The sequence below is a fragment of the Tauraco erythrolophus genome, chromosome 8 (genome assembly GCF_009769465.1).
Source record: "Tauraco erythrolophus isolate bTauEry1 chromosome 8, bTauEry1.pri, whole genome shotgun sequence".
NCBI classification, from domain to species: Eukaryota; Metazoa; Chordata; class Aves; order Musophagiformes; family Musophagidae; genus Tauraco; species Tauraco erythrolophus.
In genome coordinates this window covers 36,611,815-36,626,832 of record NC_141472.1, presented here as the reverse complement: position 1 = coordinate 36,626,832, position 15,018 = coordinate 36,611,815, and the positions used below count along the sequence as shown (strand labels likewise).

Sequence of the window (15,018 nt, the reverse complement as noted above, 5' to 3'; positions counted from 1 at the left end):
TTCCAGTGTGCACTTCAAAATCCCAGCAGCAGGATACAGAACTCCCGTTCTTTTTGTGTAATTGGAAACAAGTCCATCTGTGTTATTCCTTTTAAGATGTAGTCAGTTCCTCAGTCATTTTAATTTCCATGGTTTTGAGTTCATTGCTGATCATTAACTTTGCCTTATGAAGTCATACTTGGTGTTCACAAAGGCCATTTTGTGCGTCTGGACTGGGCTCGGAGCAAGTCTCTAGTGGCACCACTTCTGAGCTGGGCTCCGGTGGTTCGAGCCCTGGTTTCTGTGGACTGCAGTGAGGCTTGGTCTCGTTCTGAAAAGTACTTAAGAAAACTTTGTCACTGCCCCTCGTGGAAGAACTGCGCCTAGATGAAAGGAAGAGCAGTGGGCGTAGAGACCGGCTGCTCCTTGCTCTGGAGCTCAGGTTGGCTCGGAGAAACTTCTCCTTGTTGGCGTGCTCTATTGTCAGGCGGCAGCGGAGCACCTGCAGAAACACGCTGCGGAACTGCTGAGAGGAGATGTTGTACAGCAGGGGGTTCACCACCGAGCTGAGATAGAAGAAGATGTCAGCAATGGGAAGAAGAGTGATGTATGCTCTGAAGTAGGGGACGGTCCAGTCCTGCTTCGGTTTAGCGGCAGCCATGATCCTTCTAACCTGGTTTGGCATCCAGCATATTGCCAGAGTTGCAACAATCAGTCCTGCGGACAGAAAGAGGAATGAAGAAGTGTGCATACAGGGGGCAAAACCCATCAAACACTTCGTATCAGTTCTGCACTTAATCGTTAGGAAATAGTACCAAATTTTCAATGTTTTGCTTGACAGCTTTTTCTGCCAGTAGCATTTTTTTGTTTGTTGTTTTTAACAACTGTTGCAAGGTCATTGCAGGACATGCTCTGACAGAAGACTGCATAGTGCTTGGATAGTGTTTCTTTGTACCTGTTGTCATTAATTAGTTTTCAAAGTGTTCTTTCATTGATATCTGTATCTTTGGAAAGAATGCATTTTTATTTTGGTTCTTGTTCTTACATTTCTCATGTCTTTCCCTTTACTTTGGAAATCAAAATAAATAGAATCTATAGCCATATTAGATCAGGCAATACCCAGAAGAGATCAAATTCTTGTTTGTACTTTACCTAAAAAAAAAATTATGTATGCATAATAATATATTTCGTGTTATTTTTGGTAAATTTCCTCTTACAGAAGATATTTTTAAGTAAAAATATGTGTGGATCTTTTTATGGTAATTAAGATATGTTGGGCTTTCTTAAAAATCAAATTCCAGTGGAATTAAATTATGAATGTAAATGAGAAAAACCCAAGCCTAGTCATGAAAGTGTAAGCAGTTTCAGATTATAAATTATGCTTAAAAATGAGGTATCTGACCATTTTGTATTTATATGTAAATATAAATACATGCTGCTGCATCCCTGATGGCATTAAAAAGGGGGTGACTTAAGTGTTGGATGTCTGAAAACTCGGCCTCTGTGGCCCGGCCTTCACTGGGGCTGCAGCCATGGTGCCACCTCCAGAACGGCAGCCCTGAAGAAACGTGTGGGAGAACCTGAGCAGGCTCCGTTCCCAGGCAGGGCAAGGGCACTCACATCCCCGTTGGCATCCACTGCTTCTGGTGTACATGAGCGCTGGAAATCCTAACATCTTGCATGAAATGCCAGGTACACAAAATAATTCCTCTCGGTGCTCCCCCCACCAGGCATTACTTCTGAAACACGATGCAGCCACCAGTTTACTGTTTCCACTTTGTTTTTCTCTTTGCAGGAATCGTGCCTTACATGAACACCTGTTAGAGGGAGCAGAAGCTGCGGGTTGGCCTCCCTGCTGCAGAGGCACAAACCAGTAGAGAGTATCCTGGTGGTGCACGGTTTTCAATCCCAGCAGACTTGTGTTCTACTGTTAATTTCCTCCAGTGTGTGGCCTCCTTTCTCAACGGAAGCACGGAGATGTTTTAATTCTTACCTGTCTAGACTAGGTCAGATGGCCCCCATTGAACAGATCGCTGTAGGAATGCAAGTCTGAAATAGCACACATGGATTTTTCAAGCCAGGAAAATGACACTTTACCAGTGGGAAGACATGAATGTAATGGGGAAGGGGGGCAGGAAAGGGAAGAAAGATTTTCATAACTTTGAAACGGCCAGGGCTGAAACAGGGTATGTCCAGGTTCTCTCCACCACCACTCCCAAGCAAAGAAAAGGTATGAAATGTCTTTTTTTTTCTTATTTAAAGAAATTAATTTTGTTAATGAAAGCTATAATTACATTAACCAATTTATGATCTCACTGAACGAGCTACCAAATAAAAGTTGTCTTTTTTGATCATTTGCTTCTGTAATCACTTAATGTCACAATAATTTTGGAAGGATGGGGAAGCCATGTGTCTTCAACTCGCAGCACTAGATTAAGAGCCCTGGAAGGCTGTTCGTAGACAAGCAAAAGATGCAGTTACCTTTGCCATTTTCTGTTCTTTAACCACCAGAACTTTCTTCAGCCACAGTCTCTTTGTTCTCATTCCCGTTCCTACACAATCCCATGTCCCTGTGCTTGGCTGCCCTACTCTTCCCCTGCCTTCTTGCCTCAGTTTTGCAGTACCTGTTGTGTCTCTGTCAGACGCTGATCGGAATTTTGTATTAGCCCTGCAAATTTTTGAGCCTTCAGTGTTTTTTTTTCTCTGCTGTCAGCAGCACAAAGACAGGGATAGCAGTCCTGGCACAGACCAAAAGAAAGTAAGGAGCCCTGAGCCCCTGGCACAGAACAACAGAAAGTAAGGAGCCCTGAGCCATGGCTTGTGCCAGGCCTTGTAAAAAGCCAGTGAAAGGCTGCTGCTGCTCCACTGTGGTCTTTTCTCCTCCACAACTTCCACACAGAGCCCACAACCCCGGGTCTGCAGGACCCTTGTCAAATTTTACTAGATGATGTCTTCCAAGGGAAAAGAAAACAAGCTCTGTAGTGTGAGGTTTTTTGTTCTTAGTTAGAAACAGGGTGCTTCATCATGCTGATTAATAGTTTCCTAAATTACGAGTGCTGCTGTGGAAAACCGTGAGCAAACACTGCCTGCGTTCAGCTTTAAAGCTCAAACACAGTGCTCTGACATGTCAGATTTTTTGCTTGTATCTGAATTCTTTGCCATTGACCTTTCCTTTTAGTTCAAACTGCCAAATGCTGAAGATTCCCCCTTACATTCTTCAGACGTTGTTCTGGGGAACTGACTATTTCCTTGTGTGTACAGCAGGTGAAAAATGAGCTGCTCGTGCCCTTGCACGGCGCGGTGAGGTTAGTCTTGCGAGGTGGGAGGGGATGTCTTTAAAGCTTCGTTGTTTTCCAAGGATGAGTAATTGTTCATTTTTACACTTAAAAAAATGCCTGTTGATTCAAAGAAGATGCGCCATGTAAGTAAACATACTGACAAATTCATAATATTTTTTCCAAGTGTTCACACTTCATGGGGAGGTATGAAGCAAACTGAAGTGCATCAGAAGAAAAGCTTTAAGTTCAGACCTTCGCATATTAAATATTTTGACTGAATCACTGCTGCGACTGAGTTGAACTTGCACACAGGCTGTAGAAGTTTGTGTTGTGTTGTCATGTGCAGAAGGTGCTTAAAGAACATTGTATCAGCTTGAAAGTAAACCAAGCTGCATCTTACACCGGTACTGATGCATTTTTTCCCTTGAGCTTGCTGCCTGCTAGGAATTCAATTCCTTCACGTTTCATCTCATATCCAACTTTTCCTTCCACTCCTTCTTATTAAAGTGAAAAAAAATTAGTAGCTCCATTTTTTTCTTTTTCCATTTTCCTGACTACTGCACTGAAGTGACACACTAGATGAGAGCAGAGATTTATCTTTCATGGAATAATGATGTTTATAAACAAAGCAATGCTGTGGTCCAGTGACCTGCATCACTTGAAATTTCCAACACACATTTGAATCACTCCATTTAATGATCAAAAGTGCATTAGATCACGCCAACAGAAGCCAGGAGCCCTTGTCTTATCTAGTTGACTACGTGTAAGTGCATACGTCTCAACCTTTACGTAAGTGTTTGAGCCTACAATTATTTGACATTGATGTAGACATTTCAAGGTAAGGAAAAAAAAAAAAAAAGACATTAAAAGATTCTCAACTAAAACCAGTTCAAAAAGCTGAGCCACAAAATAGTTTACCCGAAATAGGAATTACCCCATTCAACTATTTTAATCTGAAAAAAAAAAAAACAAACCTCTTTAAAAACAAAGCATACAAATTGAACAATGATTTAAATTTGGGAATTGTTATTGTAACTTCCCAAAACTGGAGCTGACAATATTAATTCTTAATATGTGACAAAGGATCATTTATGTAGTAAAATAAACCTAGCATTTAAGTGCCAATAATAGAACTGTGCATTGCTGGCACAGAGCAGGAGTTTGGCAGTCATCTGTCCCTTAGCAATACTTTTTTATTACTCAGAACATTCCTCTGGGCCATAGGGGACTGAATTAAATTCATTATGAACTTTATTGGGAAGGATTTTAAATACACGCAAATGTCTGGTACAGTAGAGAGGGCTTCCTTCTCCAGTCTTCCAGATTTTACTTTTCTTCTACTGGATAGAATTTTGGGGTTTTTTTCTGCACCTGAGCACTTAAATCTGTCCCCTTTTATAGTCCAGTATTTCCCCTCTATGCTGGCCACTGCCAGCCCTCCCAAAAAACTTGGAATCGTCTACAAAATGAAAATTTTCACTAGGAAATGCCAACAACACGCTGCATTTGGCTGCCGTAGCCCATTAACCAAGGCTGTTGGAGTTACTTCATGAACATGCTCCTTTGCCCGTGGCACTTAACCCTGACTGCCCTGGTCATCCAGGTCTGCTGGCCTCTGCTGCTACTCTCATCACGGTTAGCCTAAGCAGCATTAAACCTTAAACTTTGCTTTTCTGGGATCTAATTAATGGCACAAAGGCGGATTCTTAACATCTGCTTGTAAACTGACATTTAAATGGCAATTATCAGAGGAGTATAAGCATATGGTTACTGAGTTATGACTCAAGTGCAGGCAGCGATGCAGTTGGTTCAGCAGGAGACTTTTTTAGTGCTCATTTCACATTTGCATACTTGGCCTGACTATACTCAAAGCTGTAATGTGACATTAATGCCCCGTGCCTTAGTCACAAAGTCTTCCAACCATGCATCAGAAGCATTGACTCCCAAAGGAGGAAAATACTGAGACCATCCCTCATTATTAAATTTGTGGCCGCAAAGCAATACGAATCATGAGGCAAGCACTTGGTCCCTATTTGATTCTTCTACAAAAGGGCTTTGAAAACACAAGCAAATACACCTGCTGGCTAATCAGGTTCTTGATGATCGTAATACCAGTCACTACTAACTTGGGAGAAGGAAAAAAAGCAAAGACTCCAGTACTAATTAAGAATGTGACTTTCAGGAGGTGGGTCTTGGCATGCATGTGTGTTGTGTTTCTTATTTTGCCAAGGCCTCAGAAATCTTGCTTTTCATTAGAAATAGGGACATAAGTCATCAGGTTATTGTCTTTCCAGCTTTTAAGAAAAAAGGCAAGCCACAAAACGCAGTCTTCCATCACTGAGATGACCTTCCCAACTGCAGATCAATGCAGTGCTGGCTTCCAGCATCCGCAGCTGCTGCGTGCCTCTGCTGCTGTTGTCTGCATGCGACAAGTCAGCGACCATATGCTTATTGTCTACTGACAATTGTCATTTAAATGTCAGTTTACAAACAGCTGTTACTTTCATTGCTGAGAGTCTGACTTGTAAGTGCAGCAAAGACACCAGCGCTTCCTCAGCGGTGTTATACTGAGGAAGACTGGAGCATCTCAAGGAGGGGACTGTCTTCTCTGCTTTCCAGCCTCCTACCAGTGCTGCTTCTGGCAGGTGAGAGTTCGGAGAAGTTGCTTTGGTCTACCAGCAGCTGGGTAGAATTTCAGATCCAAACTTTCAGCTTTTGACAGCTTCTGGTGAACAGCTGGTGTTCAGCCACCAGCCAGATCAGCCTGGGACTCAGACCCGACTCTGTCTGACTGACACCAACTCGCTGCTGATGAACAGACGGCTGCACAGGGGGGTGGGAGAGAGGAATGCACCTTTTACTGCTGCTCCCAGTCCGGTTATTGCCTGTCCCTTCATCTCCCTTGTGTTTAAGGTCAGCAAGTTCAAAAGCAAGACCCAGAGAGGAACAGCGGCATTTCTTCAGTGCTTCTGTGGAAATTACATTTCTGCGGAACTTACAATGTTTCTGCCTGACTGCCGGAGCTGGTATCTCCACATAAATGAATCCCTATCGCATAACTCGTGATAAAACGGCTTTGTAGATCCCAAACAAGTCTCGTAAAATTCAGTGCCATCACATATGCATCCTTTTTGTGCAGCCTGCCCTCATCGTCTAGCTAGGAAAGCTCTGTCTTCTTGTTCCCTAAGATCTAGAATTAGGATAAAAAGGTGATGGGACAGATCACAAAGATAATCCTTCACAGTGAAGTGGCCATGCTCTTCTTGCCCACACACCCTTGGTTCTTGGAACAAATGCAGGAGGCCCAAACAGGCCACCGTGTTCTCCACGGTATTAGAGCGCCCATAAATAAAGTTCCAGCTGGCACACGGGCGCAGAGTGCCACACGTAACACAGGCGTGAGACAAGCGTGCCACGAGGCTGCTGACAGATCTGCAGGTGTCCCTCTGTTCCACACTAACAGCATCATTTCGTAGGCGGCGATTCACAGCTGGATCGCGGATCAAAGTCTGGTCTATTCGTGTCCTGCGCTCCGCGCTACACCTCTGTTCCTCTGAGCTGTTAAGTAGCTCGCTCTTAGTTACAGAGTTACTACAGGAAGCACCATCAAGCACCTAGTCTATAAAAACAGAGGTGGTGGTTTTGCTGCCCCTTCCACTAGTGACAGTTAACTTCACATTTCCCAAAAATCAATTTCTCAATCCTGTATTCAGTGCATAGAGTGTCACAACCATCAATATGGGTTTTGCTTGAATGAGGGCTGCAGTGTGCTCCATGTGCAGGATAAAGCATCTGATGAAGTTAAAAATGGGAAAAGAATACTAATATAAACCCTTTTCCCTCTCACCCCCACGCAAGTTTCTTCTGCTGAAGGACAAACATTATAATAATAATAAGTACATATTGATGTGTGTTGAGGTGAATATAAAAATGTGTTAACCTGAGAGATAAATATTGATATTGCTTTGTCTGTGTCAATATTTAGTTCAAGGGACAATAAATTTTGATATTCACTGAAACGAGTCAATACGTGCATTGCTACCCACATTTTGTATAAACTCAAATTATTCAGCGACTCTGTTGCTTTTATCTTCAACTTTCAGAATCACAGATTTGCCTTTCAAAAATGCTTCTCTGGAATGGAAGGAGGCAGTAAGTAAACTAAACCTACTCAAGCAGTAACTACAGGGAGAAAGAAGAGAAGAGAAAAGAGAAGAGAAGAGAAGAGAAGAGAAGAGAAGAGAAGAGAAGAGAAGAGAAGAGAAGAGAAGAGAAGAGAAGAGAAGAGAAGAGAAGAGAAGAGAAGAGAAGAGAAGAGAAGAGAAGAGAAGAGAAGAGAGAAGATATGGCCAGCGTATATCTCCCAATGATTTCCCCATCAGAGTTTTTCTAACCGCCGGAGACCTGCAGGCTCACTTTGGGATCTGACACTGGATCTGGGCTGGCTGCTATGTGTGCAGCCTCCACAGAAAACAGGAGTTTCCCCATCACTGCACATCAGCGACTCGCTGCCTTTGCTGCGGACCCACCTCACATATAGACCACGTACACAGGAGTTCCACTGGCACAGCAAAACTGAGATAAAATCCAGTCCCTGCTCCTGCCTGTGCTGGTACTGCAGGGATAACAAGGACAAAGGAGGCAGCGAGACAAGGTCTTTGTCACCAGCACAAGCAGGCAAATCTCCAAACACTCACAGAGAGGCTCTGGCAAACACCCCACAGCCCTTCTCAGAGTGGGTTTAAACTGAAGCCAGTAGTGAACTAGTTATCTTTATAAATACCGCTGGAAGGATTAAACATATGGCCTGGGACAAACAGTTGAAAACCATCTCCATGAACATCTGATCCTGTCAGCAGCTTCCAGCAAAAAAACAATGGACTGGCAATTCCCAGAGCCTTCAGAGAGATTTGGGTCCATCAAGTGCTCACAATGCTCCCCTCAGCCTCGAAGGTGCTGTACAACGAGGCCACGTGTCATTAGCGAGCACAGCTGGGTGACAGGACAGTGCTGTCCCACAAAGTGGTGCAATAAATGAAAGGCACTGAGAAGAACCAAGCTGCCTCTTGGTGCAATAAATGAACCAAAGCTGCAAGGTTTTAATAAATATGTTGCTGTTCTGTTGCACATAAAGTCATCTTTCTTCCAGCTGAGGACATCATTAATGGTCTCACTAAATCACAAAGGCTAAAGCGATGCATGCATTCCTTCCATAAACAGCCATTCTTTCCTCAAAACAGCAATGTGTTCAAGTGTAGGGCAGTGACAACATGGGGAATTTCTTTTTCTCCTTATTAAAAGCTTCCACAGATAACTGGAGTTGTCAGGCGTATTGAGAAGAACTTCATTCAAGTATTTGCCACCCCTTGGCATGACAAAACCACCTGCAGCAGCTTTTGATACTTCATTTCACAGGTGACTACATGCCAATGTACATCATCACTAAGACCCAGGAGATGTTAGCAGGATCTGAAGTGTACATCTTTTCACTTGTGTTGGACTACACTCTCCCCACCTCAAATACCTTTCAGGGTGTGACGAGACCATCGAGAGCCGATCAGCTTGTCAGAGGTTATGGCCCAATGTTGTGCCATTGGGTCAAATCGATGACACAACAAAACAACAGTGTGCCCACAGCTCCTCTCTCCTGTTGAAATCTCTGCATCTCCCAATGGTTTGCTCAGTTCAGGTCCTCCTTGCTCTGCCGCACACATTCCTTCTCCTTGACTGCCAACAAAGAGCTGCTCCAGGCTGGATGCAGCACAGCAATATCACATCAGCTACTCCCTGGCGAAGGGGGAGGGGAATTTTCTGTTTCCAGCAACCTGATCTCTAACAGAAACTAATGCTGAAGGAACCCACCCAGAAGAATACCTGTGCTTTCGTGCAGAGTAACGATGCTTCAGTCTCTGTTGTACTTCAGTCCTCTACAACTGATAAACGGTGTATTGGGCTGAGAAGCACGTACATTCCCATTAAACAAGGAAAAGCTTCTGAGAGACAGACATGGAGCTGAACCGAAGTTTCAAGTCTGCGTATCACTGATCCATCCAGCTGGGACTTACAGGGCACTACAGTAAAACCTTTTCTGACTCTGCAGCGCTAACAGCTGTAACAGATTCCAGGGATCCTGTCACACGCTTCTCCACAACCAATGGCAAACAGAGCTCTTCTGAGAAATAAGCTATTTTTGCTTTGCACTATCACTTAACAGCCCTCAGCCGTTAGGCAGAGTGATACTGAACGCATCAGAAGTTGTCAGGGGAACGTAGATATGCAGAATGTAATTAGTGAGGACACAAGTGTTAACAGTTTCATTTCTTAGCAACTTAAAACATCCAACAATTATCTTCAGTTCTTAGCAGGGTCAAGTTTTGCTCCTCAAATACTTTTAAATACTGTCATTTCACAGAGCAAACACTAGTTAAAAAGCTAAAAATAGTCAAGGAAGTTTCATGACAAAACTATTGTTACTGAACACGAGCAGCCTTTTTGCAAAACAGTGATTAAAGTCACGATACGCTTTTAAAACCCATACACGCTCACACATTACCAGATGAAATCATGTTGGCTTTAACACGTAAAAATTATTATGGAGATGGTAACACATTTATAGCCACGGTTACGCGGCGACAATAGCACCTTCGAAAATCTTCCCCACGCAAGTTCCTACCTTTAATGGTCATTTATTTCTTCTGTTCATTATATTAAAACTTGTACTTCAAATACGAGATTATCTCGCTCTTCGGCTTTAATCTTCCCATCTCAAACTTCATTTTAGCACTCCTCATCAGCTGTAATTCAGTCTTAAATGTGCACAATTTTACACAGAAATGGTGGTTTAATCTACGACACTGTAACTGGATAATCCTGCAGCACGGGGAGCCCCGTGCGCTGAGCCTTTCGGGTCACTACGCCAGCACGCCGCAGCACGTTTCTGGGGACCTCAACTCTGTGGTTGAGCAAGCTGGTCACTGCACAGCCACGGCTGCCACAAAACATAAAAGCTAAGAGGAGAATTTCATACACTCCCTTGTCCTCTTTGGTGCTTTCCCTCACATAGGCAGGTCAACAGTCACGGAATCGTTACTCCTTACTGTAAATACCAACTTGGCATTTGAAGCAACAGTCAACTCTGTTTCATTCAGGTGCCCATCTCATGCAGCTTGCCAATAAAAGCTACAAACTCATTTCCATTCACTACAACCATCCTCCAGTAAAAACATACTGGAAATTTTAAATCAAGGCTACTTTAGCAAAAAGAAGATCAAGAATATTGTGGAAATATATGTAGACTTAGCACCAGAAGACACATCATGATAAAATAAATATATTTTAAACTGTTTATTTTCAGAAATTTTAACATTCCAGCTGTCAGAAAAGACATGCTTATTGGAAATTGTTATATCTGCATTACAAAAGTATTTTTTAAAAACACTAACATGGACACAAATGTAGAGAAGGGAACAGGTTTAGATTTTATTGATGCTTCTTCCTTGCAAAACAAATTCTTGCCATGGTTGCTTTGATTTTCTTTTAGAAAGAGTGAAGACTTGTTTTCTTTCTGCATTGGCGAAACAATGGAAAAAATACATCTTCCATATAAATCTCATTTAAATTCTGCGTTCTAACTAGCAAACACTATTTGGAATTGAGAGGTTTTTTGTTTTTACATTACAAAATCAGCCGTTGCAACATTAAACAGCTCATCTATTGCAATTCAGCAGAAGAAATCATTGAACAATCAACTGCAGAATACAAATACAGAAAGACAATGTATTAGCTCAGCAGATACATAAGATACCTGTGAGCTGCAACAGAAAGACAAGCTTGAGATATGTGTTATATGGAACCGATCGTCATGGGGAAACCAGCAAAGCTTTTCCTAAATGAGAGAGATATTATCAATCTCCAAGTCAGATTTTTGTACAAAAATGCCTCAAATGAAGAAAACTCGCTGTTTTGTAGCAAGTGAGATGAAAATGGAATTATTGATGCACAAACAGTAGCAAGATCATGCTTGCCAGCTGCTTTAAAAAACAAATGCAATTGGAATTTATGTTCAGCAGCCTAAGTGAGAAGAGAAACCAAAGCAAATTGCGGTAAAAATTACATACAGTTATCCAAATTCTACACCAAAACCTGCAACAGGAAGCAGGACCCAGGGAGTGGAAGAGCAGACATGCACCAAGGCAGATGTGGCATCAGTGGCACAATGGCTGACAGCTCGATGGCTGAGCTTTGGGGCTAAACACCCAAATTGTTTCTGGGGCTAACCCCCCCTGCATACGACTTGCCTTTGTAACTCTTCTATCATAACATAATGTATTTTATGTATTTATTGATGTGGCTGCGGCTGCCTGTTTCAGTCAGAAGGTATGTTGCTCTGCAGAGGCATCTGGACAGGCTGGATCAATGGGCCAAGGCCAATTGTGTGGGGTTCAACAAGGCAAAGTGCTGGGTCCTGCACTTGGGTCACAACAGCCCCATGCAACTCTACAGGCTTGGGAAAGAGTGGCTGGCAAGTTGACCAGTGGTAAAGGACCTGGGGGGTATTGGTCGATAGCCGGCTGAATATGAGCCAGCAGTGGGCCCAGGTGGCCAAGAAGGCCAATAACATCCTGGCTTGTATCAGGAATAGTGTGGCCAGCAGGACTAGCAACATGATCATCCTCCTGTACTTGGCACTGGTGAGACTGCACCTTGAATACAGTGTTCAGTTTTGAGCCTCTCACTACAAGAAAGACATTGAGGTGCTGGAGCATGTCCAAAGGGGACAACAAAACTGGTGAAGGGTCTGGAGCACAAGTCTTATGAGGAGCGGCTGAGGGAACTGGGGTTGTTTAGGCTGGAGCAAAGGAGGCTCAGGGCAGAGACACCTTATCACTCTCCACAACTACCTGAAAGGAGGGTGTAGCGAGGTGAGTGTTGGTCTCTTGTCCCATGTAACAAGCCACAGGATGAGAGGAAACAGTCTCAAGTAGCACCAGGGGAGGTTTAGATTGGATATTCGGAAAAATTTCTTCAATGAAAGAGTTGTCAACTATTGGAACAGGCTGCCCAGGGTAGTGGTTGAGTCATCATCCCTGGAGGTATTTAAAAGATGTGTAGGTGTGGTGCTTAGGGACATGGTTTAGTGGTGGACTTGGCCGTGCTAGGGTAACAGTTGGATTCGATGATCTTGAAGGTCTTTTGCAATCTAAACAATTCTATGACTGTATGATTCTATGTTTCTGCCAAAGGAAAGGCAGACGGATGCTGCGGAGCTGGGCGCAGTGTGGTGCAAGAGGGCAGTGGGGAGATGGAGCTCTTGCAGCAAACTGTGGGTACAAACAGGTCTCACCCCAAACCAGCATGTGGGATCAACTAGTCCCCAGGAGCTAATCTTCAGGCAAAATCATCCAGGAAAGCACTTACACAGTCCAAATATTTCTTTTTACTCACTACAATCTGGCGTGGGCAAGTGAAAGGCTGCCGGAAGGACTCTCGCATTTTTCTAAATGTACCAACAGCCTTTTTCCGCTCTGAAGAGATTCCTCTTCTTTTTGGAGGGAAGAACAATAAACAAACTCAGTCAAAACAAAAGCTGAAGTTTCACACATCTTCAGAACCAATTTGTTTTAAGATTTAGGGAAGATCATAATGTGCAGGAGAGTGAGGAAGACTTTCTTGCCTGGAAACAGTGTCATGAGAAACGAAATGAGGTATTTTAGGATGGCAGGCAGCTATCTTTTGGAAAGGGTGGGGAGAGGGGGAATCTCTGATTCAGCCACAGTGCCAACTCCAATGCCACAGGTGAATGAAGACTAAATTCCAGTCTGACCCCTTGAAGTGTGTCCTGGCTATCATGTTAATGGGGGAAATATAAAGTCACTATTACACAACAAGGCAGTTTTATTCTTTAAATCAGGCCTAACCTTTGATCATTTGGATCAAAGCCTTGGGTGGTGGTGAAGCTACTCGAAATCGTGCTAAGAAAAACATCCTGGCCAAACACTGCTTGTTTGCAGCTTCCCTCCGAGAAGGCTATTCAGGGAGCAGTAGTATTTCCATTTCAGCAAAGTCTAGCAAAGAGCTAACACCTGAATATCCTTTTATTTACATTTCAGAGCTGTCCAGAGAATCCTAACGAGTGCAAACATGTCAAAACCCCCTTTCTCAAACCTTTCCAAGGAATATATATATACAAGATAAAGGGTATTCCTCCCCCTCGCCAGAACCTTGGCAGCAGCCTAATTCAAAGTCTGTGAGCCTCAAACGCTCCCCGTACCAGGTGAGAAGGCGAATGTGCTCTGCGAAATGGCATTCAAATAAACACCTGAACATGGATTCACGGAGCAGGCGGGCACCGTTTGGTTTGGGAGCCTTGTGTCTGTGCTGTGATATTTGCACTTTGCTTTCAGATAGCTGCTGGGGACTTCCAAAATGTCGCAGCTAGCCAGCATGCAGCAATAGCTCACAGCAAAACGTCAGGCAGCATTTCTTCCTCTCCTCCACACATGCAATCTGAGTCTTGTGTCTCAGTATTAGTGAAAGATGTCAGCTCATTTTGTTATATGTAATTTATTTGAAGCATACCCCCTCATAATGATTTTTAACTTCAGAAAAATAACAGTGCATGTTCCTTTCTTTATCCAAGCCATACTGGGTACATTTTTGCTGGCCTTTTAACTCTCTTTTATTTCCTTGAGGTGAATCCGCAGCTAACTAGAGTATTCCAGGTGGAATCGGAGCATGCAGTGAGCTCCATCTTTTGTAGCACCTTTCCAAGAAACACTAAGAACTATCAGATATTACTGCAGACCTGAGAAAACTAATTAAGCCAGAGCTCCAACTACCCGACAGCTTGCTTTCTCCCTCTCTCCTAGAAAATATAGGAACAAGACAGTGCTTTTTAGAGGAAATCCTATAAATAAAGAAGAGGAATCAAGATGTGGCAAGGCATTTGATTCAATTATGTCATTTTTTAATGTAAATTCTGGAATCTGGTGATAAATATGATGTTTTCTGGAGCACAGTGAAAATGCAAGGGATTTTAGCAAGGACTAAATCTGCCCTACTGTAAATTACAAAACACATTTCTTCTTCCAGCCTCATGCAGCTGGCTCTAACTTTGGGCACACAGGACCACAGTGATGGAGAAAAGACTTTTACAATAACCTTTTCACATATAATAAATATATCAGTATGAAAGAGAGAAAGAAGATCACTAAATATCAGTATTCACAGCCACTGAGAGGGCAATTATAAGCACTTGGAAACTTTCCTATGCATTTATATAGCACCTTAAGTTCAACTGCTGGTCTTCAGTTTGACCCGTACCATGACAGAAATAGATAATCCTATTGCTTCTGACATTGCCACGTAATTAAATAGCTGCTCTACCCCCATTAACATAGCTATATCCAGTAGACTTTCTCATTCTCTTTCCAGAATGGTCTCTTACTTTGAAATCAGTTTTTCTACTCAGACCTATTGACTAAGACGTCTTGGAAAGAGAGATTTTTAGATATCTTCTCCTTGAGCTTTGTAAGGTTTTTACCTATTAATGACTGAAACTCTAACTCCCAAGAGCCAACAGAACTATTTTTTCTTAAAATATTCAAGATTAAAAGATTAAACCCAAAAGTCTAAATCACCTTCTCATGTGGCAACAAACTTCTTTAACCCGTAAGTCATGTAGCAAAAGACAAGCAGCTCTCTTCTAAGATAGCAGAGCAAAAATGGACTCTTATCTCCTTGAAGTCAGAGAGCCAAGGCC

The 15,018-nt window shown here is 42.9% G+C and overlaps 1 protein-coding gene across 1 annotated transcript in view; it reads right to left on the bottom strand.

The window, feature by feature from the left end:
• Window positions 1–172: 172 nt before the first annotated feature.
• Window positions 173–15,018, bottom strand: part of GPR39 (G protein-coupled receptor 39) — an 83,107-nt gene continuing 68,261 nt past the window's right edge. Inside the window, exon 2 of the mRNA XM_009987171.2 lies at window positions 173–696. Coding sequence (XP_009985473.2) covers window positions 173–696 — 524 coding nt within the window. The remainder of the gene's footprint in view (window positions 697–15,018) is intronic.